The 19,265-nt window shown below is 39.0% G+C and overlaps 2 protein-coding genes across 6 annotated transcripts in view; both read left to right on the forward strand.

The window, feature by feature from the left end:
• pum (pumilio) overlaps window positions 1-19,265 on the forward strand; it is a 228,671-nt gene that overhangs the window by 1,205 nt on the left and 208,201 nt on the right. For 3 of the 5 annotated variants that reach the window (XM_064696664.1, XM_064696671.1, XM_064696679.1), the window contains exon 2: window positions 1,992-2,885. In XM_064696664.1, the coding sequence (XP_064552734.1) occupies window positions 1,992-2,885 (894 nt within the window). Of the gene's footprint in view, window positions 1-1,991; window positions 2,886-12,589; window positions 12,729-19,265 lie in introns of those variants that run through there. The other 2 variants (XM_064696688.1, XM_064696696.1) reach the window with 2 other exon arrangements.
• LOC135438409 (serine protease inhibitor 42Dd-like) lies at window positions 9,405-10,872 on the forward strand. The gene has a single exon (XM_064696735.1). The coding sequence runs from the start codon at window positions 9,524-9,526 to the stop codon at window positions 10,724-10,726; it is 1,203 nt and encodes a 400-aa protein (XP_064552805.1). The 5' UTR covers window positions 9,405-9,523; the 3' UTR covers window positions 10,727-10,872.

The raw sequence follows: 19,265 nt of genomic DNA on the forward strand, positions 1-19,265 counted from the left end.
ATACATATGTATGCATACACATTTAAGCTGTCGCCGGAGCAGCCGAGCGCCAGTAATGCATAGGCTTGTCAGAAAGTTATCGATTAATTTGCGCAAACAGAGAGCCTCAGCCGTAATTCCCTGAAGTAACGCACACTTTCTCAAAGCTAGAAAATGTTTCCTTAGTAAAAACCAAAAAGTAAAACTTCAGGTTACGCATCCTTTTCTTTAAACAGTAAAAAAGTTGTAGATAAAAACATGAAAATATTTATAAATTAGGTTTTTTGTTTATCGCAATTAAATTATTTAGTAGCCTGATTCCACTATGCTCACATTCTGCGATTCCATAAACGTCAGCTGTAGGTAACATATGAATGGCAAAAGTGCCGCTTCGTTAAATAAACAGCTGATCGGTTTTATTTGATTTATTTAAGCGCCGTAAAGTTTTCCGTCCAAAGGTCGAATAATACGGCCTCAAAGTAGGGGCTGCATATAATGGACTCTGCTTGAAATGTTGAAATGCCTTCGCTGCTATATCAGCTGTTTATGCTAAATTTGGTTTCTTATGGGAAAACGTACAGGCAACATATTTCACATTCGCAAATAATGTAAGAAATGTTGACAATGGAATTATGCTATTAGGATATAGAATTTTCAGAAAGTCCAATAAATAAGTTAACAGAAATTCTTACATGTAAAATATATTATAAAGAGATAATATTGTCTCTGGGTAAAAATGAGCTTAAGTTTTTAGACTTCAAAATCTAAATGAAAACGAAATGAATTTCATGTTCCCATTAACGAGATTTAAGGCCCTATAAACCAATTTTGATTTGTTTAATTTTGTTTAAAACGCTTGCAACAATTTTGATTTCATTTGAAACATACTAGCACAAATACTTTTTACGGGCAGCCTTTCACACATTTTCTGCATTTTCAATTCATAATTCCAGATTTCTTTTTCTTTTGTTTTTTTAGCCCATTCTTAGTCATATTCCTTTCTGCAGCAGCTTCCGCTGCCTAGAGCCTTGGTTTTTTAGATTTTGTTTGCTTTCCTTGCAGTCTCTTTGCTGAATATACCCTGTACTTAAGGGTGTGAAGTGGGTGTATAAGTTGATGCGTAACATTAAAGTGCCTTATGTACAGAATTATAGTTGATATTTGCTTTGGGGATAGAATTTTCGCAGATTGACAGCCGAAACTCGAGTAAATTATAGAGAAAAAGTTCGTCACGCTAACTTTAAAAAATAATCATTATTTTAAAAAACAAATATATTATTAGAAAAATCGTGCAGTTTTGTGAGCTTTTTGGCGTCTTTTAGATGCAAACGGAAATAATTTGTATTTTCAGTCCGATAGCCATACTGTCAACAGCTTTCACTTTTTACATAAAAAGGGTATTCACAAAATTAAAACTAGGTAAAATAATTTGAAGTTTTCTTTGGTTGTCTTTATATTGAAGACACACGAATGTCAGGTGCGTGGCCGTAGAATTGGCCATATATTCAAAAAGTTGCTAATTCCGAGATTGAAAGTTGCTAAAAATAGCTAGTAAAGCTTTAGAGAATTCAGATTCCAAAAAAAAAGCTAATTCAGACAAAAACTTCAACTGTTTTCAGCATATAGCCAAATGCAGCAAAGAGCGGAATTAAGCTAAATTTTTGGATTTGTTAGCCTTTATTTTAACCCTATTGAAGATATATTTTCTAAGTTTCTTATAGGGTGTCTACAAGTCGCGAATGCCTCGTTTTGCAAATGCCAAAGTGCGAGCTGTGAATTTGTTGCTCTGTCTAGAGGTTATTTAGTTTTATTAAGGCCAACTTGTGACGTTGGTTGGTCTGGGGAAGGGGGTGGGGTGTTAAATTGCAGCTCACTTCCAGGCGCTGCCAAAAGGTTGCATAAACAGCAACCAACTTGGCAACGTGCAAGCAACATTTTGTTCTATATTTAGTCATTCCAAGGAAAAACGGGTTGCTTATATTTATTTATAAATATCTTTATGCCACTTTCAGAATCCGGATAAATGGAAATACAATCCACCCATGAATCCGGCGAATGCCGCGCCCGGTGGCAACAACGGCGGCCCCGGAGCCATAGGCACCATTGGCATGGGCGCGAGCAGTGGTCTGGGCGGCATGGGCGCCGGCAGCGGCACCAACGGGGGACTGCATCATCCATCGATGGCGGCCGCAGCGGCCAATATGGCTGCCATGCAACAGGCAGCCGCCGTAGCCAAGCACAATCACATGATGTCGCAGGCGGCCGCCGCAGTCGCTGCACAACAGCAACAACAACAGCAGCAGCAGCAGCAACAACAGCAACAACAACAAAATGCGCAGGGACCGCCGCATCATCTTATGGGCGGCGGCAATGGGCTGGGCAATGGCAATGGGCTAGGCGGCCTGGGTCAGCCGCATCCCGGCCAGCAAGTTCAACAACAACAACAACAACAGCAGCAACAACAACAACAACAACAGCAGCAGCAACAACAACAACAACAACAACAACAACAGGGCCAACAACCCAACCAGGCACATCTCGGCCAGCATCAATATAACTCGAATCTGCTCAGCCATGTGATGAACAACCAGGTGGCTGCTGCCGTCGCCGCCGGCGCCACCATGGGCCATATGCCGCCCTACGCCCAGTCGGCTGCCAGCGGCAGCATGTACGATCATCATGGAGGAAACGCACTGCATCCGGGCATGAATGGCGGCATGCCGAAGCCACCGCCACCGCTGGGTCCCGGCGGACCACAGGATTTCGTCTATATGGGCGGGCAGCCGCATGCCGCTGCTGCCGCCGCCGCGGCTGCAGCCATGGGCGCAGCTCTAATGCCGCCGCAGAATCAATATATGAACAACTCGGCCGCAGCAGCCGTCGCCGCCGCCAATCGGAATGCAGCGGTGAGTATACGAATCGGGCGAATATACATATATATTTATAAGAGTTTGCATGATCAGCTTGCTTAGGGCTCACAAGTGGCCATAAGGTCGGGGCTTTAAAGGTTCGCGCTTCAACTGAGTGGATATGTTGGTCACAGTTTGTAAAAAATGATTCCGAAATATTGGTCAAAGTTTGTACGAAAAGAACTCAGCAAGTGTGACATCATAAGCCTGTGTGGCTAAGTTGTTTAAGCGTCGAACCGTGGAGGGTGAGGTCGCTGGTTTAAGATGTCAAAGATAAAGCATAGCAAAGAAGGCTTTGGCTTGGTTGACGCCCTTTAATTTCTTGTTTTTATACACATCCATGTATCTAGGGTTAACCAACAAGCACTTAGATAAGCTTCCAATTGGAGCTAGTTAATTTGATTTGTTTTTCCACTTCTGTTGATATCATCAATTTTGATTGATGATGATTCAAATGTGCTAGGGCAAACATTTGGGTCATTTATGTGTGAAATATTTAACTATTATGAATATGAAACTTAGGCACAGATAATACAAAACGTGCTTCGAATTTAAACCCATACGAACCGAATGCCCAAGTTCAAGTTGTTGCGTTTGGCCTGACAGCTAGACCTAACCTAACTTTAGCTAAACCATATTTAACAAATTGTGGGATTAAAGAACATTCTAAAACAGAATGTTATTTGAGGGAAAAGACTCGCTGCAAAAAGTATTTGCATTTGCGCTTAATCAAATTTTATTTCTTAAAAAACATAAATCGTTTGCAAATATTTCTCCAATTTCTTTAGAATTGTTTAGTTATGTCCAATTCCTGTCGAAATCGGAGCAAATGTATTGTTGTGATAAGGCCCAAATATTCCGTTTTTTTTAGCGTTAAGTATATTTTTCTGTTCGAAATTCATATTAGATAATATTTGTTATCGCACAACGGACTGGCTCTCTATAAATGTCATTGTCTGGTTTTTGTTGACATGGGGGGCAACCGTCAACAAATATAACTCCAGACTGTTTTACCTCTGCCCTCACAATGCAATCTATGTACACAAAACGGTTTTTCCTAACTTACTGAATGACTGATTGACTGACTGATGAATGACTGATTGACTAACTATCTAACTGACTTACTGATTGATTGACTGTCTGATTGACTGACTGATTGACTAACTGACTGCCAGATTGTCAGATAGACTTACCGACTGATTGACTGACTGGATGACTGACTGATTGACTGACTGATTGGTGATCAATATCAGCTGAAATTTTCACTGTAGTGATCACTTATGTGATGAAGGTGCACGTTAAGACGGGGCTTAGGGAAATTCCAACCGCATGTGTAAAAAAACAAATGGCGAAAAACTTTTGTATGAAACTTTTTTCTTTACCATCCGATCGGCCTCAAACTCATTTTCAAAGATCTTTGTTCAAATTCATTTGATGATTGTTTCGCACTTTTTGGAAAATTCTTCCCTTCTTGGTGGAAATCGGGGTCAAAGATTTGGTGGGTGAAGTTTCGCTCTCAACTTCATTTCCAAGGATCTACCATATATGATAACTTATTTGAGGCGTGTTTCACATTTTTCGCGGAATACAAGCTTCCTCGGTGGAAAATACCATTCAAAGGTTTTTAAGGCTAGATTTGAAGTTTTGTTGATTTGCAAAAGCGGGTCAAAGGTTTAATAAACGAAAGTTTATTCTTTAGCTTCTAGATTCTAACTAACATTAGCGGAAAGCGTTGATTCAAACATTTGGTTCTTAATTCGATGCACTTAAAAAATAGAAGTAAAGATCAAGATGGGTACATTTAAATTTTTTACGGGCTTGTCCCAACATTTTTTAGCACAAAACGTTCCACGGGCAAGGCCGGGCAATACCCGCAAGTCTATATATATTATGTGAAGCTGACGACTAAACGCAGCCAACGGCCAAAGATCCTAAAATCCTAAGCTTCAAGCCTTGAACAAAATATCATATTGACAATTCAATATTTGGACTTCAAAGTTTGTTCACCGCTTCTTTTTTTGTAGCCAAGTTTTTCACCAACTTTTCTTTTTGTCTGTGGAAAAAAAGATTTCCACAGTTTACTTTTATGTTAGTTGCACTTTTAGTTTTGGCCATTTCGGGCTCGTATCGTAAAATTTGTTCATGAGTGTTTGGTTAATCAATAATTTCGTTGGCTTTTATGGCTAGTTGGCTTGTATGGCTAGAAAAGCCCACCCCAAAAATGTTGTAGCTGTAAATTGCAAAGTTTTTTCTTTCTTCTACTTGTTTTTCATTTCTGAATTTGTATTTGTTTCTTCGTTTGCGGCCCTTTCAAGTTTTGCCTCATAGACATATCATAAAATTGATAATTGTTATTGCTGGTTTTTCTATTTTCCTTACATTTTCCATTTTTTCGCCCATGTGTGAAATACATTTTTCGTTGTGTGCGTGCCGAATGAAATGTTTTGCACGTCTTTGGGCTAGACGCAGGTTGAGGCAGGAAGAAAATCTTAAGGATTATTGTGGAATACTTGTTAACGGTTTTTTTTGGGGTAGTTGGGAGAGTGTTAGGTTTTTTTTTAGGGGGGAGGTGGGAGAGCATTTCGCATATAAGCTGGGATATTATTAGCTTTAGTTATGGGCTTTAACTTGATAAGCTGTATTAAGAAGCCTTTTATTAAAAGTGGCTAAAATCCGTATTTTGTTATGTTTATTTATTTATTCATCGCCTTGAAAAGTTTGTTTACGATTATTTTATATTCTGAAAATTCCTTAAAATAGACAGACAATGAGCCGGTTCTGCCAATTAATCGCTACCTATTTATAGTTATAAATTATTATTATTATTTTTATACCCTTTCAGAGGGCATATTAGTTTTGTCTCGAAATTGGTAACGCATAGAAGTAGACAGCTCCGACCCCATCAAGTATACATATTCTTGATCAGTATCAACAGCCGGGTCGATATAGCTATGTCCGTCTGTCGGTTTCTATGCGAAGTAGTCTCTCAGTTTTAACCGGCTGGATCGGACAACTATATCATATAGCTGCCAATGATCGGTCGAAAATGGGGTTCTTGTATGAACAACTTTTTGTTATTTAAGATATGTTAATCATACTCGGCATTAACTATTTTCCCTGTGCTTCTTAGATACGAGCAAAGCATTATGAGTATTATGAAAAGGTTCGGTCTGCAAGGAAGATAGCCCTTCTTTATCGATTAGCTTTTTTTTATATCGTGAAAACTCCTAAAAATAGATGAAGAGAATGGGGCGGGTCTGCCATTTTATCGCACATTATTTATATCTATAAATTATTATTATATATATATATTTTTTTTTTAACAATAATCTATTCTTTATTTCACGGCAATTACTTTAATAGTAACTTATGATAATGATAAATAGCCAGTCTGGGTTTTCTTAAACCAAATTTTTAAGAGCCATAGATTTGCTTTGTAGATGCGTTCTTGATCAAGAATTTTAATTTTTGGCATAATATAAATTCTGGCTTCAAGATTTTCTTTCTGCATCCCATTTGCCTTTCTAAATTGTTCTTTTAATAAGCCTCGAAAGTCCATTTATCAATATAGCGATGATTTTTTACCGTATTGGTTATTTTAGCTTTTCGATCTTCGCTCTTCGCTCTTCTCGCCTCTTCTGCACATTCGCTTCTGCTTCTTGCTAGCCAGCTGGCTGTTGTTTTTAATCTTGAGACACGTTTTGAAGCTTTGTCTCTTTGCTTTGGTGATGGCTTCTTGATTGCCTCGCACTTCTTTCGTAGCCCCCTCCGTCTAATCTCTGTTCCTCTGTCCGTCTGTTTATAGTTCTCTGTTCTGTTCCGCTAACAAATGCATTCCGGTTGCAATTTTCTGCCTTATAAGCGTTGCACACACACATACACACAAACGCACACGCACTCATGTGAGGCGGTTCTGTGGAGGCATTCATTTGCAGTACTCAGAAACCACTCGCATTTATAAATAAAAGAATTTAATACTCGACATGGACTTAATGAGCTCTTAGCTGGCTCCACTTGCAGTTTTTTTTTCTACCTGTACTTCTAACTCTCCCTCCTCCTTTTCCGCTGCTTCGTTGCGTTGTTGTTTTTGCTGTGTATCAAATGTTTATAGAAAAAGCAATTTTAATTAAAGAATTTCGCTCGCTGAGGTTATTTCTGCTTTACATTCGTAGCCGTTGCCTATTATGCGACCAGGCTCCAGCTTAAAGGAGCCGCAAGAAGAAGAAGGAGCGACTGGTGGTTGAGGTACTTTAAATATATGTACGCACATTCTTCATGCACAATGAAAACTCTAATATTTTAGTTTTTAGTTGGAGCATTTGTGAATCAGTTCTGGTAAGGGTATACACTCGTCGCATAGCGCTGCTTTGCCAAATTTGTGCTTCAATGCATTTATTGATATATATTGTCTGCTCGTAAGCGTATTCAGTCGTAACATTGCGTTTTTCTCTTTTAATTCCTGTCCCTTTTACTCGTTATTGTTGCCTGCGCGCTACCTTTTCTTTTCTCGCAACAACTTCCTTTTGCGCTTAATTCGCAATCTGTTTGGCTGCAGCAGCGCGCAATACGAAATACTGAACAAATTTATTGCAATTATGCCAGGACAGCAGCCGCAGCAGCAGCCGCAGGAGCACAGCGAACATAAAACACATACTTAAATTTGTAGACGTGTGTGTGAGCTTTTGTTTTGTTGCTATCGTTGTTACTCCACTTTTTAGCACGTTCGCCTTATATATATGCGTGTGTGTGTGTCTGTGTGACACAGCCAGGGCCCCAGTCAGCATCAGCAGCCAACATTTGCCATCTTTTCAACACTATGCTACGCTCTCGCTCTCACTCCCTCTCTTTGTCGCTGCCGCTGCCGCTGCGTTTACTCTCATTGTTGTCGATGTCGTAGGTCATTGATTTGCGCTTAACTGCGCGGCACTGCCGGCAGAAGCTTCATCCGTGGGCGCTGCTTCTCCCCAACTCCCGTGCGCAGCCCTTTGTTTCTGTTTCTTCTTTTTTCGTACAGGTTTTTGTTGTTGCTATTGTTGTTGTATCGTTGCATGTTGCGCATTCGCCGTTCTGTTTTTCTGGTTCTCTTCTGCATGTGTTCTTATTACTTTTTCTTGCATGCTGTCTGCCGCCTCGCTGCTTCTGTTGTTGCTGTAATTGTCGTTTTCTTTTTGCTCGCTATGCTTCGTACTTGTTTTTTGTTGTTTGTGTTGTTGGTTTTTTTTGCGTGTGCTGTAATGATTTAAATGTGTGTCTGTGTGGTGTCTGATTTTGAGCGCAGCTTTTTTTTTGTTGTCATTGTCTTTCTCGCTGCTTTTGTTGTTGGCGCTTGCCTGCTGCGCTGTGGCTGGCTGCTAATGGACGTCGGCAGCGTTCACTGATTTGGGGCGTCTTTAGAAGCTTTTCAATTCACCACGAAAACTTTGTAATTGTGTGCGTTTGAGAGATGTGTGCGTATATAATTTTTAACCCTCTCATTGTAATGGTAATGTTAACCCAGATTTTTATGGAGAGCTCTTGAATGGACTACAGTGGGGGCTTGTAATTTTTGTAATCTATGACTTCAATTGGAGTTAAACCAGTTGCCTAATTACAGTTGCACTGCCATAAACTTGTGTTGCGTTTGTTCAATAGGAACTCACCACCCCACCCTGCCCCCTCAAATTGCCAAGTTGTTTCGGTTTATAATTATCATTATTACACTTGTTAACTTTATCACTTCTGGACTTGAGTAAAACAATTAGCTGCTGTTGCGCTTGTTCTGCTTCTGGTGCTTCTGGTGCTGCTGCTGCTGCTAATTCTTCTTCTTGCTCTCTAATTTCACACACTCTGCACGCAGTGAAGTCTTTGCTATGTTGGCCGTACCTCACCTTTTGCTTCACCCCTTTTCTGTGTGCTTGTGCTTCGCTTCTAATTGAACAAACGCCGCAGTCGCAGTTGCCGCTGGCGGCAGCGCGCTTTTTGCCGTTTCTTTTGGCCTGCCGCGCGGTTGCCAATTAGCGAAAATGTTTGCCTGTTGCCTGCAATTTTCCAGCAACAGCACGGGACAAGACAATAATAGCTAGGAAAGTTTTAGTCGCGTTAGTTAGTGATGGACTAGAAGATACCTTGCACTCGGTAACAGGCCAAGGCGCCCTACTACAGATAAGGGCTACCCTGTTCTGAATTTGAAAGAAATTTTTAGTTGAGAATCTGCTTAACTAATAGTTACCCTGTACTCCATAAAAAAAACTTGTGTGATAAGAAAACTCTAGTCAAAAGAGTGCTGGACAAGTAGATACTCTGTACTCGGTCAGAAAGCTCTAATCGAAGATACCCTGTAATCAGCAAGCAAAGTAATTGGAAATATAACCTATAAAAGGAATGCCAGTCCTGAGAGTCTGAGCTTGAATATCTTTAAAGGGTTTACCTCCTGGTATTAATAGCTTTAGCATAGAGAGTCTTCGGGATACCTAAATAATTATATCTTTTGTTGTTTTCAATTGCTCTGTAGGGGGCATACATAAGAGATTTGACATTAGTATTCGAATTTTTAAATTTGTCAGATGTATAGTTTGTGTTTTATTCCAATATAATATCACTTATTTCAATTCGATGTTAGAGGGTTACATTACCTATTAAGGATTATCAGAGTTACTATGGACGAAGATGATAAAACCAGTACTTTCTTAAGTGTCTTGAGCACCTTCTCAAGTAATCTTTTCGATCAATTGTTTATCTTTAATCCTGGTAAGAATCTCATATGCTCACCTCTCGCCATACACACCTGCTTGGGAATGTTGCGCTTGGGCGCTAAGGAAGGGTCTACGACTGCTCAGGAGTTAGACAGTAGAGTTGGATTTACCTCTAGTCATGAAGCGGAGATAGCCGAGGATTTTCATAATACTTTGAACTCTTATCAGGAGGCCAGCGTGCTGCACATGGCCTACAAAATGTACCTAATGCACAACTATGAGATACGTGGGGAATTTCACAATATACTGACTGAGAAATTCCATTCGGAGCCCGGTATTATTAATTTCTCTGAGAACATAGATGCTGCAAACACCATAAACGAGTGGGTTGACACAAAGATGAATCATCTAATAAAGGATGAAGTCAGTCCGGAAATCTTTGACGACAGCACCCGCATGGTTCTCATCAGTGCGGCTCACTTCAAGGCCGAGTGGAATATACGATTCGAGCCGAAGGCAACACGCAGAGAATTTTTCCACACGGATAACCAGAACAAATACAAAGTACACATGATGAATGTTTTTCATGAATACTACTACGCGGAATTGAATGACCTCGATGCGAAAGTCCTGCGTTTGACCTTTAGAAATACAGAACTACAAATGCTGATCATTTTGCCCAACCAGAAAATGGGTCTGAAGAATTTATTGGGAATGTTAACCAGAAAACCTTTGCAGAATATTATTGCAGTGCTCACCCTAAGGCGAGTCAATTTAAAATTGCCAAAATTTTCGACGGAATTCGAACAGGAATTGACGCCCATTTTCATAGAGTTAGGAGTCAAAAGGGTTTTTATCGACAAAGCCGAACTTGGCCAAATGTTGGAAACGGATCAAGTGCTAAAAGTCTCTAAAATTCTCCACAAAGCATGCATCGAGTTCAACGAAGAGGGAAACGAGGTCGAGCCCTTGGGCGAACCGATTGTACAGATGGTCAGGGGCAAACCACGATATCCGCCCCCGCCCGTCAACTTTTTTGCGGATCATCCCTTCTATTATGCCATCTATGACGAAAACCATGGTCCACTTCTCGTAGGCGGCCTCCAAGCACCAGCGCCTGCCGGTTGTATTGATAATCCAAAGAAGCCCTGCTCTTGCGAGAGATGAGCTTAGAAATCCTATAGGGAGAACTATACCGAACTATAACTATACTATATCATATCAGTTGATTCTTATAGGTGTGTAACCCTATTAATAAAGCTCAAAATTTGTTGAAATTTAGTGTGAAATAAACGCAAGTTTTACAATAACAACTTGGGAAGCAGTGTAAATATTATAAAATTACACAATTAGAAGTTTTGCATGAGACATCAGCCATGATAACAGGGTATACAAAAAGTTCACCCCGCTGAATGTACTGATTATTTGTTGTTGCTTTTAACGAGCGTGCGAAAAAGTGTTTCGACTTCGCGGTCGCAGTCGCTGCCTTCGATTGATTGATTTGCATGGCCGGTTGGCTTAGTTACTCTCTTCGCTCTCATACACACTCACTTGCTCTCTGCTCATATGCTTCTATCATCTATGTCGCAAAGTTAAAGCACAGTTTGTATTTGCCTCTCACTCTAACTATCCCCAATTATCTGCAATAATTAAATAAACATTTTAAATGCAGCATCCAATTGCCTGACAAATTAATTTGTTATTAGTTTTGCCGCCCGCTGACTGTGAGTCAAATGATTTTAATTACCACTTTACCCTTACAAAAGTGTTGATTATTAGTTAAGTTATACAGTTTGCACACATATCAGTGTATAAGTGCGTAAAAGTTCTGCAGATGAAGCTCACAAGCTATGATAAAAAGCTTAGAGTGTTTCACAGCTGGCCTCACTTTCATCTTTTATTTATTCTTTTTTCTGTAAATAGCAAACAGCTGCTTAAGACATACGACGCGCTGTGAAATCATGATCGCAGCACACAAGCAAATGAGAACAATCGGTGTGAGAGGGGCGCTCAACCCACACAGCGAAAGCGTCAGTTGAGCTGCGCTCAATAGTTGGTTCTCTTTTCACTCACATTACGTAAAACTATGCCAAATGAGGCTTAACGCACACACACACAAACACAAACACATGCACGCACGACAAATGTCACATACAAAGGCAGGCAAACAGAATATAAAAAGTGCGGCACACGTGTGTTGTGTGAAGAGGGGATCTGCTGCAGCCGGCTTAAAGCTTTGGGGGTCTCCTATCGTTAGCGTCAACGTCGACGTTGACGTTGCTGCCTGGGCAGCATAAATTTCCGTGATAATGTATGTAAATATACATGTATGTGTGTTATGTATTATCGCTAAAAGCTGCGAGCAACAGCTGCTATACCGCTGCTCTCTCTCGCGCTCGCACTCTTTTTGTCTTATGCTCTTTTGCTGTTCGCAATTTGCTATGTTTCGCTTTTGCCACCAGAGCAGCAGGCGGCCGCGTAGAATTTTCAGTTTGGCCGCAACAGTTGACTCGTCTGCATGCTGTATAATTTTCGCCAGGCCCCCCATCCGTCCGTGTTTGTGTGTGGAGTTCTCGTCTGCGATCGTTAAGCACGTTTTTTATTGTGTGGGTGTGTGTGTGCGTGTGCGCCGGTTGCGGGGCTAAAAGAGAGTGCAAACAAACAATCGAGCGCGTGAAAAAATACCTCAAGCTTTTTTTGCGTTAAATAAAATTATTAATGCTGTAAATGCTTGCAACGTTTTGTTATACATATATGTATATGTGTATATGATATCGTGTGTTCGTGTTGGTTATGTGAAAAACGCAGCTGATGCTCTTCAATTATTGAAGCTGTTGAAAAGTCAATATCAATATCGAAATTCATGTATAAATCATAAATAATAAGGCTGTATAAATTTAGCACCAACAACTACAACAACAAAAAAAGAAGCCTGTGTAACGTGTTTTGGGTGTGTGTGAGTGTTCCATTACCTTGACGTGTTCTCTACGACTCTCCATCTCTCGCTCTCGCTGTCTACTTCCTTCACGCACTGGAATAAGAAACTCTCGCTCTCTGGATCGTTCGTTGTGTTTCGTTAATTCCAGCCTGCCTTCTCATGATGAAACTACTGCACGACTTCATGTTGGATGCGCGCACTGCCGAGGATGTTGCACTCACACAGGAAATGGTAAAGCGACCAAATACATAACAACCTTTATGCCCACTGCAGCGCCTCCCGCTCTCTTCTACTTTTATTTTATTGCGCTTGTCTCCTTTGATTGATTAGAAGTTCAAGTATATGCGCATTTGTTGTTGTTGTTGTATTGACTTTTGAGTATTTGAGTTGAGTTGAGTTGATTTTGATGAATTAACGCGTAGGCAGCATGGGCAGCATTCCAGTTGGAAGCACTTGTTAGATGTTTATCGATGTCTCTGTCTAATTATTCGCTATCCGTTAATTGCTTTTATATGTGCTCGAGTTTCAATCGGTGAGCTGCACCTGTTCAAAAATTTGTTTATCTTTTTTAGCGGACAATTCTAAACACATTTGCGTGCTAACAGCTGCATTAAATTGTCTACTTTGAGTCATTTATCAAAGATTATTACACCTGAAAATGACTCTCTCAGCCCTCGCTACTAAGATGGCACTCGTTGCTTTAGATTATATCTATATTATAATCAATTTTGTTTTTACTCGTGACTTAAAGCAACAAGTTCGTCTTATCTATAGTTTGAGTGTTTTACTCTCTTTTTTCTCTTTACACTCTCTCATTAATATCGTTACTTCCCAGCTTGCAGTCGTTGCTTTAAAGAGTTACTCGTAAAGCTTAAAGTTTGAACTATTCGTTAGCTTTTCAAATTAGTTTGCCTCTCGTTACTTTTCTTATGACACTCGTTGCTCACTCTTTACTTTAGCTACTCGTTGACGAAATAGATCGTTTTTGTATAAGAGTATTAGGGGTGTGGAGACTATTGAGGTTTTTTTTTTTTGTGATCTTCAAACATAGAACTAATTCTTTATCATTACAATTTAACTATTTACATTTAATAAACAGATCAAATTTCTCGTTAAGTAGTTTTCGTTGATTAAATCAACTCGCTTGAGCTTATAAATTGATTAGTTTAAAAACAAATACAACTTCATTAACTAATTTGTGTATATATTTTTAAAAAAGCGCGTTAATTTTACTGCCAGATAAAACTCGAGCTCTTTGAATGCCATAAAAAATTTTAGTAAATAGTCAGAATTTTGTATCCATTTTGTTTGCTTTATTTTTTCGCTATTAGATAATAGCACAGAGCTCACTTGCAACCAAATGCGACCCCAACCCCAACCAGAGCAACCACGGACCGACTGGCAGCAGCCGTGGGTTTCAATTCCTTCAGTCGGTCTGGCCTGAGTTCATAGATAAAAACATTTTGCGGTTCTTGCTATGGCCGAGCAATTGTTTTTATATGCATTTCACGTAGTTTAACCCTAACTCAAAAAAAAAATCCGATGGGGGGCAACGCAGAATTCACTGAACTTAGGGGAAAGAGAGAGAGAGGGAGAACGAGAGAGAAAGAGGGGTTGTGTATTGTACAACATTTTATGCTGTTTGCCCCTTTTGCTAGGTACCGGTTTTTTTTAGAAGGAATTTACATGAAAATATATATTTTCCGGTTTCAATTATGTGCAATGTGTGTGTATCGAGATCTCCCTTGTTTTTTGTCTAGTCTATTTCACGGTTGATTACGTCGTTGTCAACGTTTTACCCGCTGCCTGATTAGCCGAATGCCTCGCAAATGGGCGTGGCCCGCAGTAATGATGATGACAATAACTATAAACGCTAAAAACAATTCAATCGTTTCAATTTTATGGCAATCCAATATGTGTGCTTGCAAATAATTGACTAATCGCTCAATTTGTTACTGCTCATATGGAGATTGTTTTAATATAAAAAGGTTTTGTATTTTCTTATTCACATTCGTCTTTCGTATCTACTTTATGCTCTTTAATCACTAAAGGTATAAGTCGCTTTTCTGTTTGATAATCTCATTAATATCTTGTATTTTTTATCAGAGAGTTATGAAGTCTTTTATTCAGTTGCACCAGTTCCATAGCTCGGTACCAACTACTCGTTACCAGCAGGCCGAGTGTAAATGCTTGTAACAAGCTACTCGTAAGTAAACACATGTCGCCCGATTTTCGTCAGCAACTACTCGTTAGCAACTTTTCGTTAGCAACTTTTCCTTAGCAACTTTTCCTTAGCAACTTTTCCTTAGCAACTACTCGTTAGCAACCACTCGTAAGGAATATCTCGTTAGGAATTACTTATAGCAACTATTCATTCACAACTACTCGTTAGCAACTACTCGTTAGCAACAGCTTGTTAGCAACCACTCGTTAGCAACTACTCGTTAGGCATATCTCGTTAGGAATTACTTATAGCAACTATTCATTCACAACTACTCGTTAGCAACTACTTGTTAGCAACTTCTCGATAGCGACTTCTCGTTACTAACGGATCGTTGGTGACCTGTGACCAAATACTCGAAACTTTTAAAATGCTCTTCCCTACTTATCGTTACTCGTTGCTCGCATTCGAAACTCGCAGGTCAATTATTCAATAAACTCTTTAGACATCGGCAACGAGAGTAACTTAAAGTTTTAGACAGAGGACGAAAAAGGGCGGCGATATAAAGGGACCCGAAACCGAGAAGGCGGACGACAGCTGGAGACGATTTCAGTGCTAAAAGACGACGACGGAACAGATAACTTGTGGGCGGTGCAAAGGAGGCGTGCTACAAATTCAATAAGCACCACAACAAAATTGAAAATGTTGCGACTGGTTGGGCTGCCAGCAAGGTAAAGAGGGTGCGGCTTATGTTGAGCGCATTCCCTTTCTCTCTCTCTCTCTCTGTCTCTCTCTCTCTCTCTCTCCACTTGTGAAGTATTGTCACGTGTCTCAGTTAAGCATTATAACTTTGGTGGCAATGCAGTTGAGGGAATTAGCTTTTGGAATTTGGCTACCAACTTTTGCCACCAAAACTTATCAAGTGTTTCGCAATTGCATTTTGAGGAATATTGAAAATAAATGCCAATTAGAATTGAGCCAGTTCACAAGAACTGGTTTGTTTATGTGAGCACAAAAGAAAAGTGTGTTGTTATATTTTATATATGCATACGGGATGAAAGTGTAGCTTAAATGCACACTCAAACTGAACCACTGGATCACCTGCTGGAATCAGTTCACTTTAAAATTGACCCATTTAACCTTTAAGCAGCTTAAAATCATAGTAAAACTTTAAATGGATAACAAAAAGTTGTATAATAAATCCCAAAGCGAACGGGGGAATGCGTTTTAAGTGCGAATCATTGCACAAACAAAACAGTTTCATTCCAAACCAATTTTTCTGTTCGCAACGCAAAACAAAGCTGCGCATGCAAATTCGCATTTCGAATCCCAGTCCTACCCTCAGTTTTCTGATTGGTGGAAGGGTGTGCGGGGCGAAGGCAACCCAAATAAATATGCACAGGCGGCATCGATTGAAAAGCGCAATAAACGCATTTATCGCAAGAATTGAAAAGAAAAGAGGATAGGAACGCATAGAATAGGATAGGAGAGAATATAGAATAGATAGAGTAAAATGAAGCCTTGCTTTAACATATATACATATATATATTTATATATATATAAACGCTTTTAAGCTGAGACTGACTGTATTTGACTAGTTTTTACTTTCCCCCCTAACCAAACACCCGCCCACCCGCAGCGCCCCTCCGTCTGCAGTTCCTTGCTGTTATCATTCATAAATTTGATTTCTGATTTGCTACAAAATAAACACGAGCGGTTCTTCTTCTCCCTTTCGTCGATGTTTCGTGTTACATGTTAGCTCAGAACCTTATCATGTTTATGGTATGACATGCCACGCCCACATTGGCACAAACTCGTGTTCTTTCGGCCAAAAGCTAACAGAGCGGACTGTCAGACATTTTTCACAATCATTTTTCCTGCCAACTGAGGGAATTTTCATTGCTTTTGCCGTTTGCTTTGCTTTTTTATTGCTTTGATTTTTGTTCTTTTCCTTTGCTGTACGACACGCAAAAGGTCTTTGCACCTGCTCACGACGAAGAGAAGTGAAGAACGGTGGCTACAAAATTCTCCAAAAAAAAGGCCAACTCTTTGAAGACCCCCTCAGGCTCTTTAAATGTTCCTTAAACAACGTTTGGGCGAGTTTTAAATGCGTTTAGCCATGAGACGTGTGCGATAGTTTTTTTTTTGTGCGAAATTGTTTCTTTGCTAACTCTCTGAATAAAATAATAATATTTATAGGTGTGGAATACCCTGTAAAGCACGGCAATGTGTGCTGAATGAAGCAACGTTATTAACATTTTATTGGAATCAATAGAAATTATAATATGAAAATTAAAATATAAAGAATTTATAATATTGGTATGGAAAGATAAGGAAATGGACGATATATTTTTGAGTTACCAACTTGAGTGTAATTTCTGGGATAACGGAAATTAGGGGTATATTTGTGCCTTACATATATATAGCTGTTAACTTCTTGAAAGTAATTTCTGGGATAATGGAAATTTGGGGTATATTTGTGCCTTATATATATATATATACCTGCTAACTTCTTGAAAGTAATTTCTGGGATAATGTTGATCTTGATTGATATCTATATATCCTTCGATTTACAGGGTATTGTATACAGGTTACCTTTTTAAAATCTATATACGCTTAATCTTTACTTAAACACCTTTTTCATCAATATCTTCTTTTAGACTTAAAATAGGGTATTTCATAGTCAATTTACTAGTTAGATTTAGGTTAAGCAAAGTAGGCTTTAATCGATAAAGGCTATATATTATTGTTATACTAAAAAGGGTAGATATTATAGGTTTTATTTGTTATCTCCCTTGCCCGGGTTGCAGTTCTTTATATTCAGCTAACTTTTTACAGGGTATTATCTGCTTGGGACTCATTTGCTACACTCCCAAGCACACAATTCAAAGTCAACAGCTTTGCGTGCACAAAATATGGCCACATTTTAATGATTTTGGTCAGTCTTGTTTTTTTTTTCTCTTTTTTTTTTTTGTGTCTAATATATATGTCAAGTGCATTGTTTGCCTAGTTGTTAGACATTAATTTATTTATGTTTGCTATGACGCCTCTTCAGAGTTCCACGCTGCATTCTTCTTTATTTTCGTTTGCTCATTAAATAGACGTATTTAAAGTTTTAAAGAGGTTGTCCGATTTAACGGTCTCATTGTTATGGTTGGTTATTAAACTAACGTGAAGGCCGTAATTACATTTCAGACATATTTTTGTGTATGCTAATTAATAAACTTGTTTTCTAGCTCAATTTTAGTTAAAATTAAATTAAATTAAAATGAATCTAGTTTTAAAAGCTAAATATCGAGTGTTGAAAACGTATTATTTCTTGTATTTATTATTATGTATACTATTTATTATTATGGATACTATTTATTATTATGTATACTATTTGATTTTATAATATTATCCGATTTTTTAATTATGCTTATTATTTATGGAATGAAATTCGGAAATTCGACTTACCTTTCACAATATATCAGACGCCTTTATGTTTGAAATAGTCGTTCTTTCTTGTTAATGTTATATTATTTCCAAAATACAATTTGTATTTATTATTATTTTAAACTGGAATTTATCAAAAATTAGAATAGGCGTTTGTATTACCAAAAAATGTTCACCTTTCACTCTTTTTTCACTATTCCTTTCACATTCGCATTCCATTTTGCAAAAATAATTTCAACATTTTCTAAAGAACAATAAAAACACAACATAAAAACATTTACAACCCAGAACAGGCCTGAAAAGCAAGAAAAAGAAGAACAAGAACAACAACAAAAAACAAAATTGCTAACTTAATTTAGCAAAAAAAAAAAACAATTTTCTGCTTTTATTTTCGACTCGTTTTTTGCTTAAATTTTATGTTGTTGTTGCTGACAAGCCTATGCCACCCCCTCTTGTCTGTCTGTCTCTTTCTCTCTTTCACTCGCTCACGCTCTTTGCCTCGCGCTCTTTTTGCGCTCCTTTGCTGCTGTGTTTTCTTTAACGTTATTTGTTGTTTGTGCGCCGCATCGCATCGCCTCGTCCGTCGCTTGTTCTTCTTGTCGTTTGCTTTGTGCGCGCGTTCTTTGTCGTCGCTTTGTTGTCTTTTTGTCTCACGCATGTTTTTAGGGCCGGTTAGCCGTGCGCCCACTCCCCTCCCTCTCTCGAACACTCCGCCTCTCTCTTTAGCAGTCGCGCTCTTGCACTCACGCTCTGCTTGTTGTTGTTTTTGTCTCTTCACAGTCAAGGACAAGTTAATGAACGATTTGGTTTTTTTTTTGTAATTCTTTTGAGCCGTTTTCTGTTCAACTGTGTGTGTGTGTGTGTGTGTGTTTGTGTGTGTAGGGGTGGAGAGGAGGGTGGCTGTCACTTTTCTGATTTTTCTCCGCATATTTTGTTGACTCATTCGTTTGTCTTTCAATTTGTTGTTGATGTTTCTTTTTCTGCTGCTTACTCATTAAAAACAAAATTATTTTTGCATTTTTATGCAAAACGTTTTCTTTACTTTTCGGCTATTCGCGCTGCTCTGTTGAATGAAAGGCGCCAAAAATGCTAAAATAGCGATATTTTTTCTGGGTAATACCCTGTAGCATATAGGCAAAAGGGTGGGGTATGGTGTAATACAATATTTTGTC

This window comes from Drosophila montana, unplaced genomic scaffold (genome assembly GCF_035044405.1).
Source record: "Drosophila montana isolate Dmon_TW-CO22-7 unplaced genomic scaffold, ASM3504440v1 contig_1505_1, whole genome shotgun sequence".
In the NCBI taxonomy this organism is placed as follows: domain Eukaryota; kingdom Metazoa; phylum Arthropoda; class Insecta; order Diptera; family Drosophilidae; genus Drosophila; species Drosophila montana.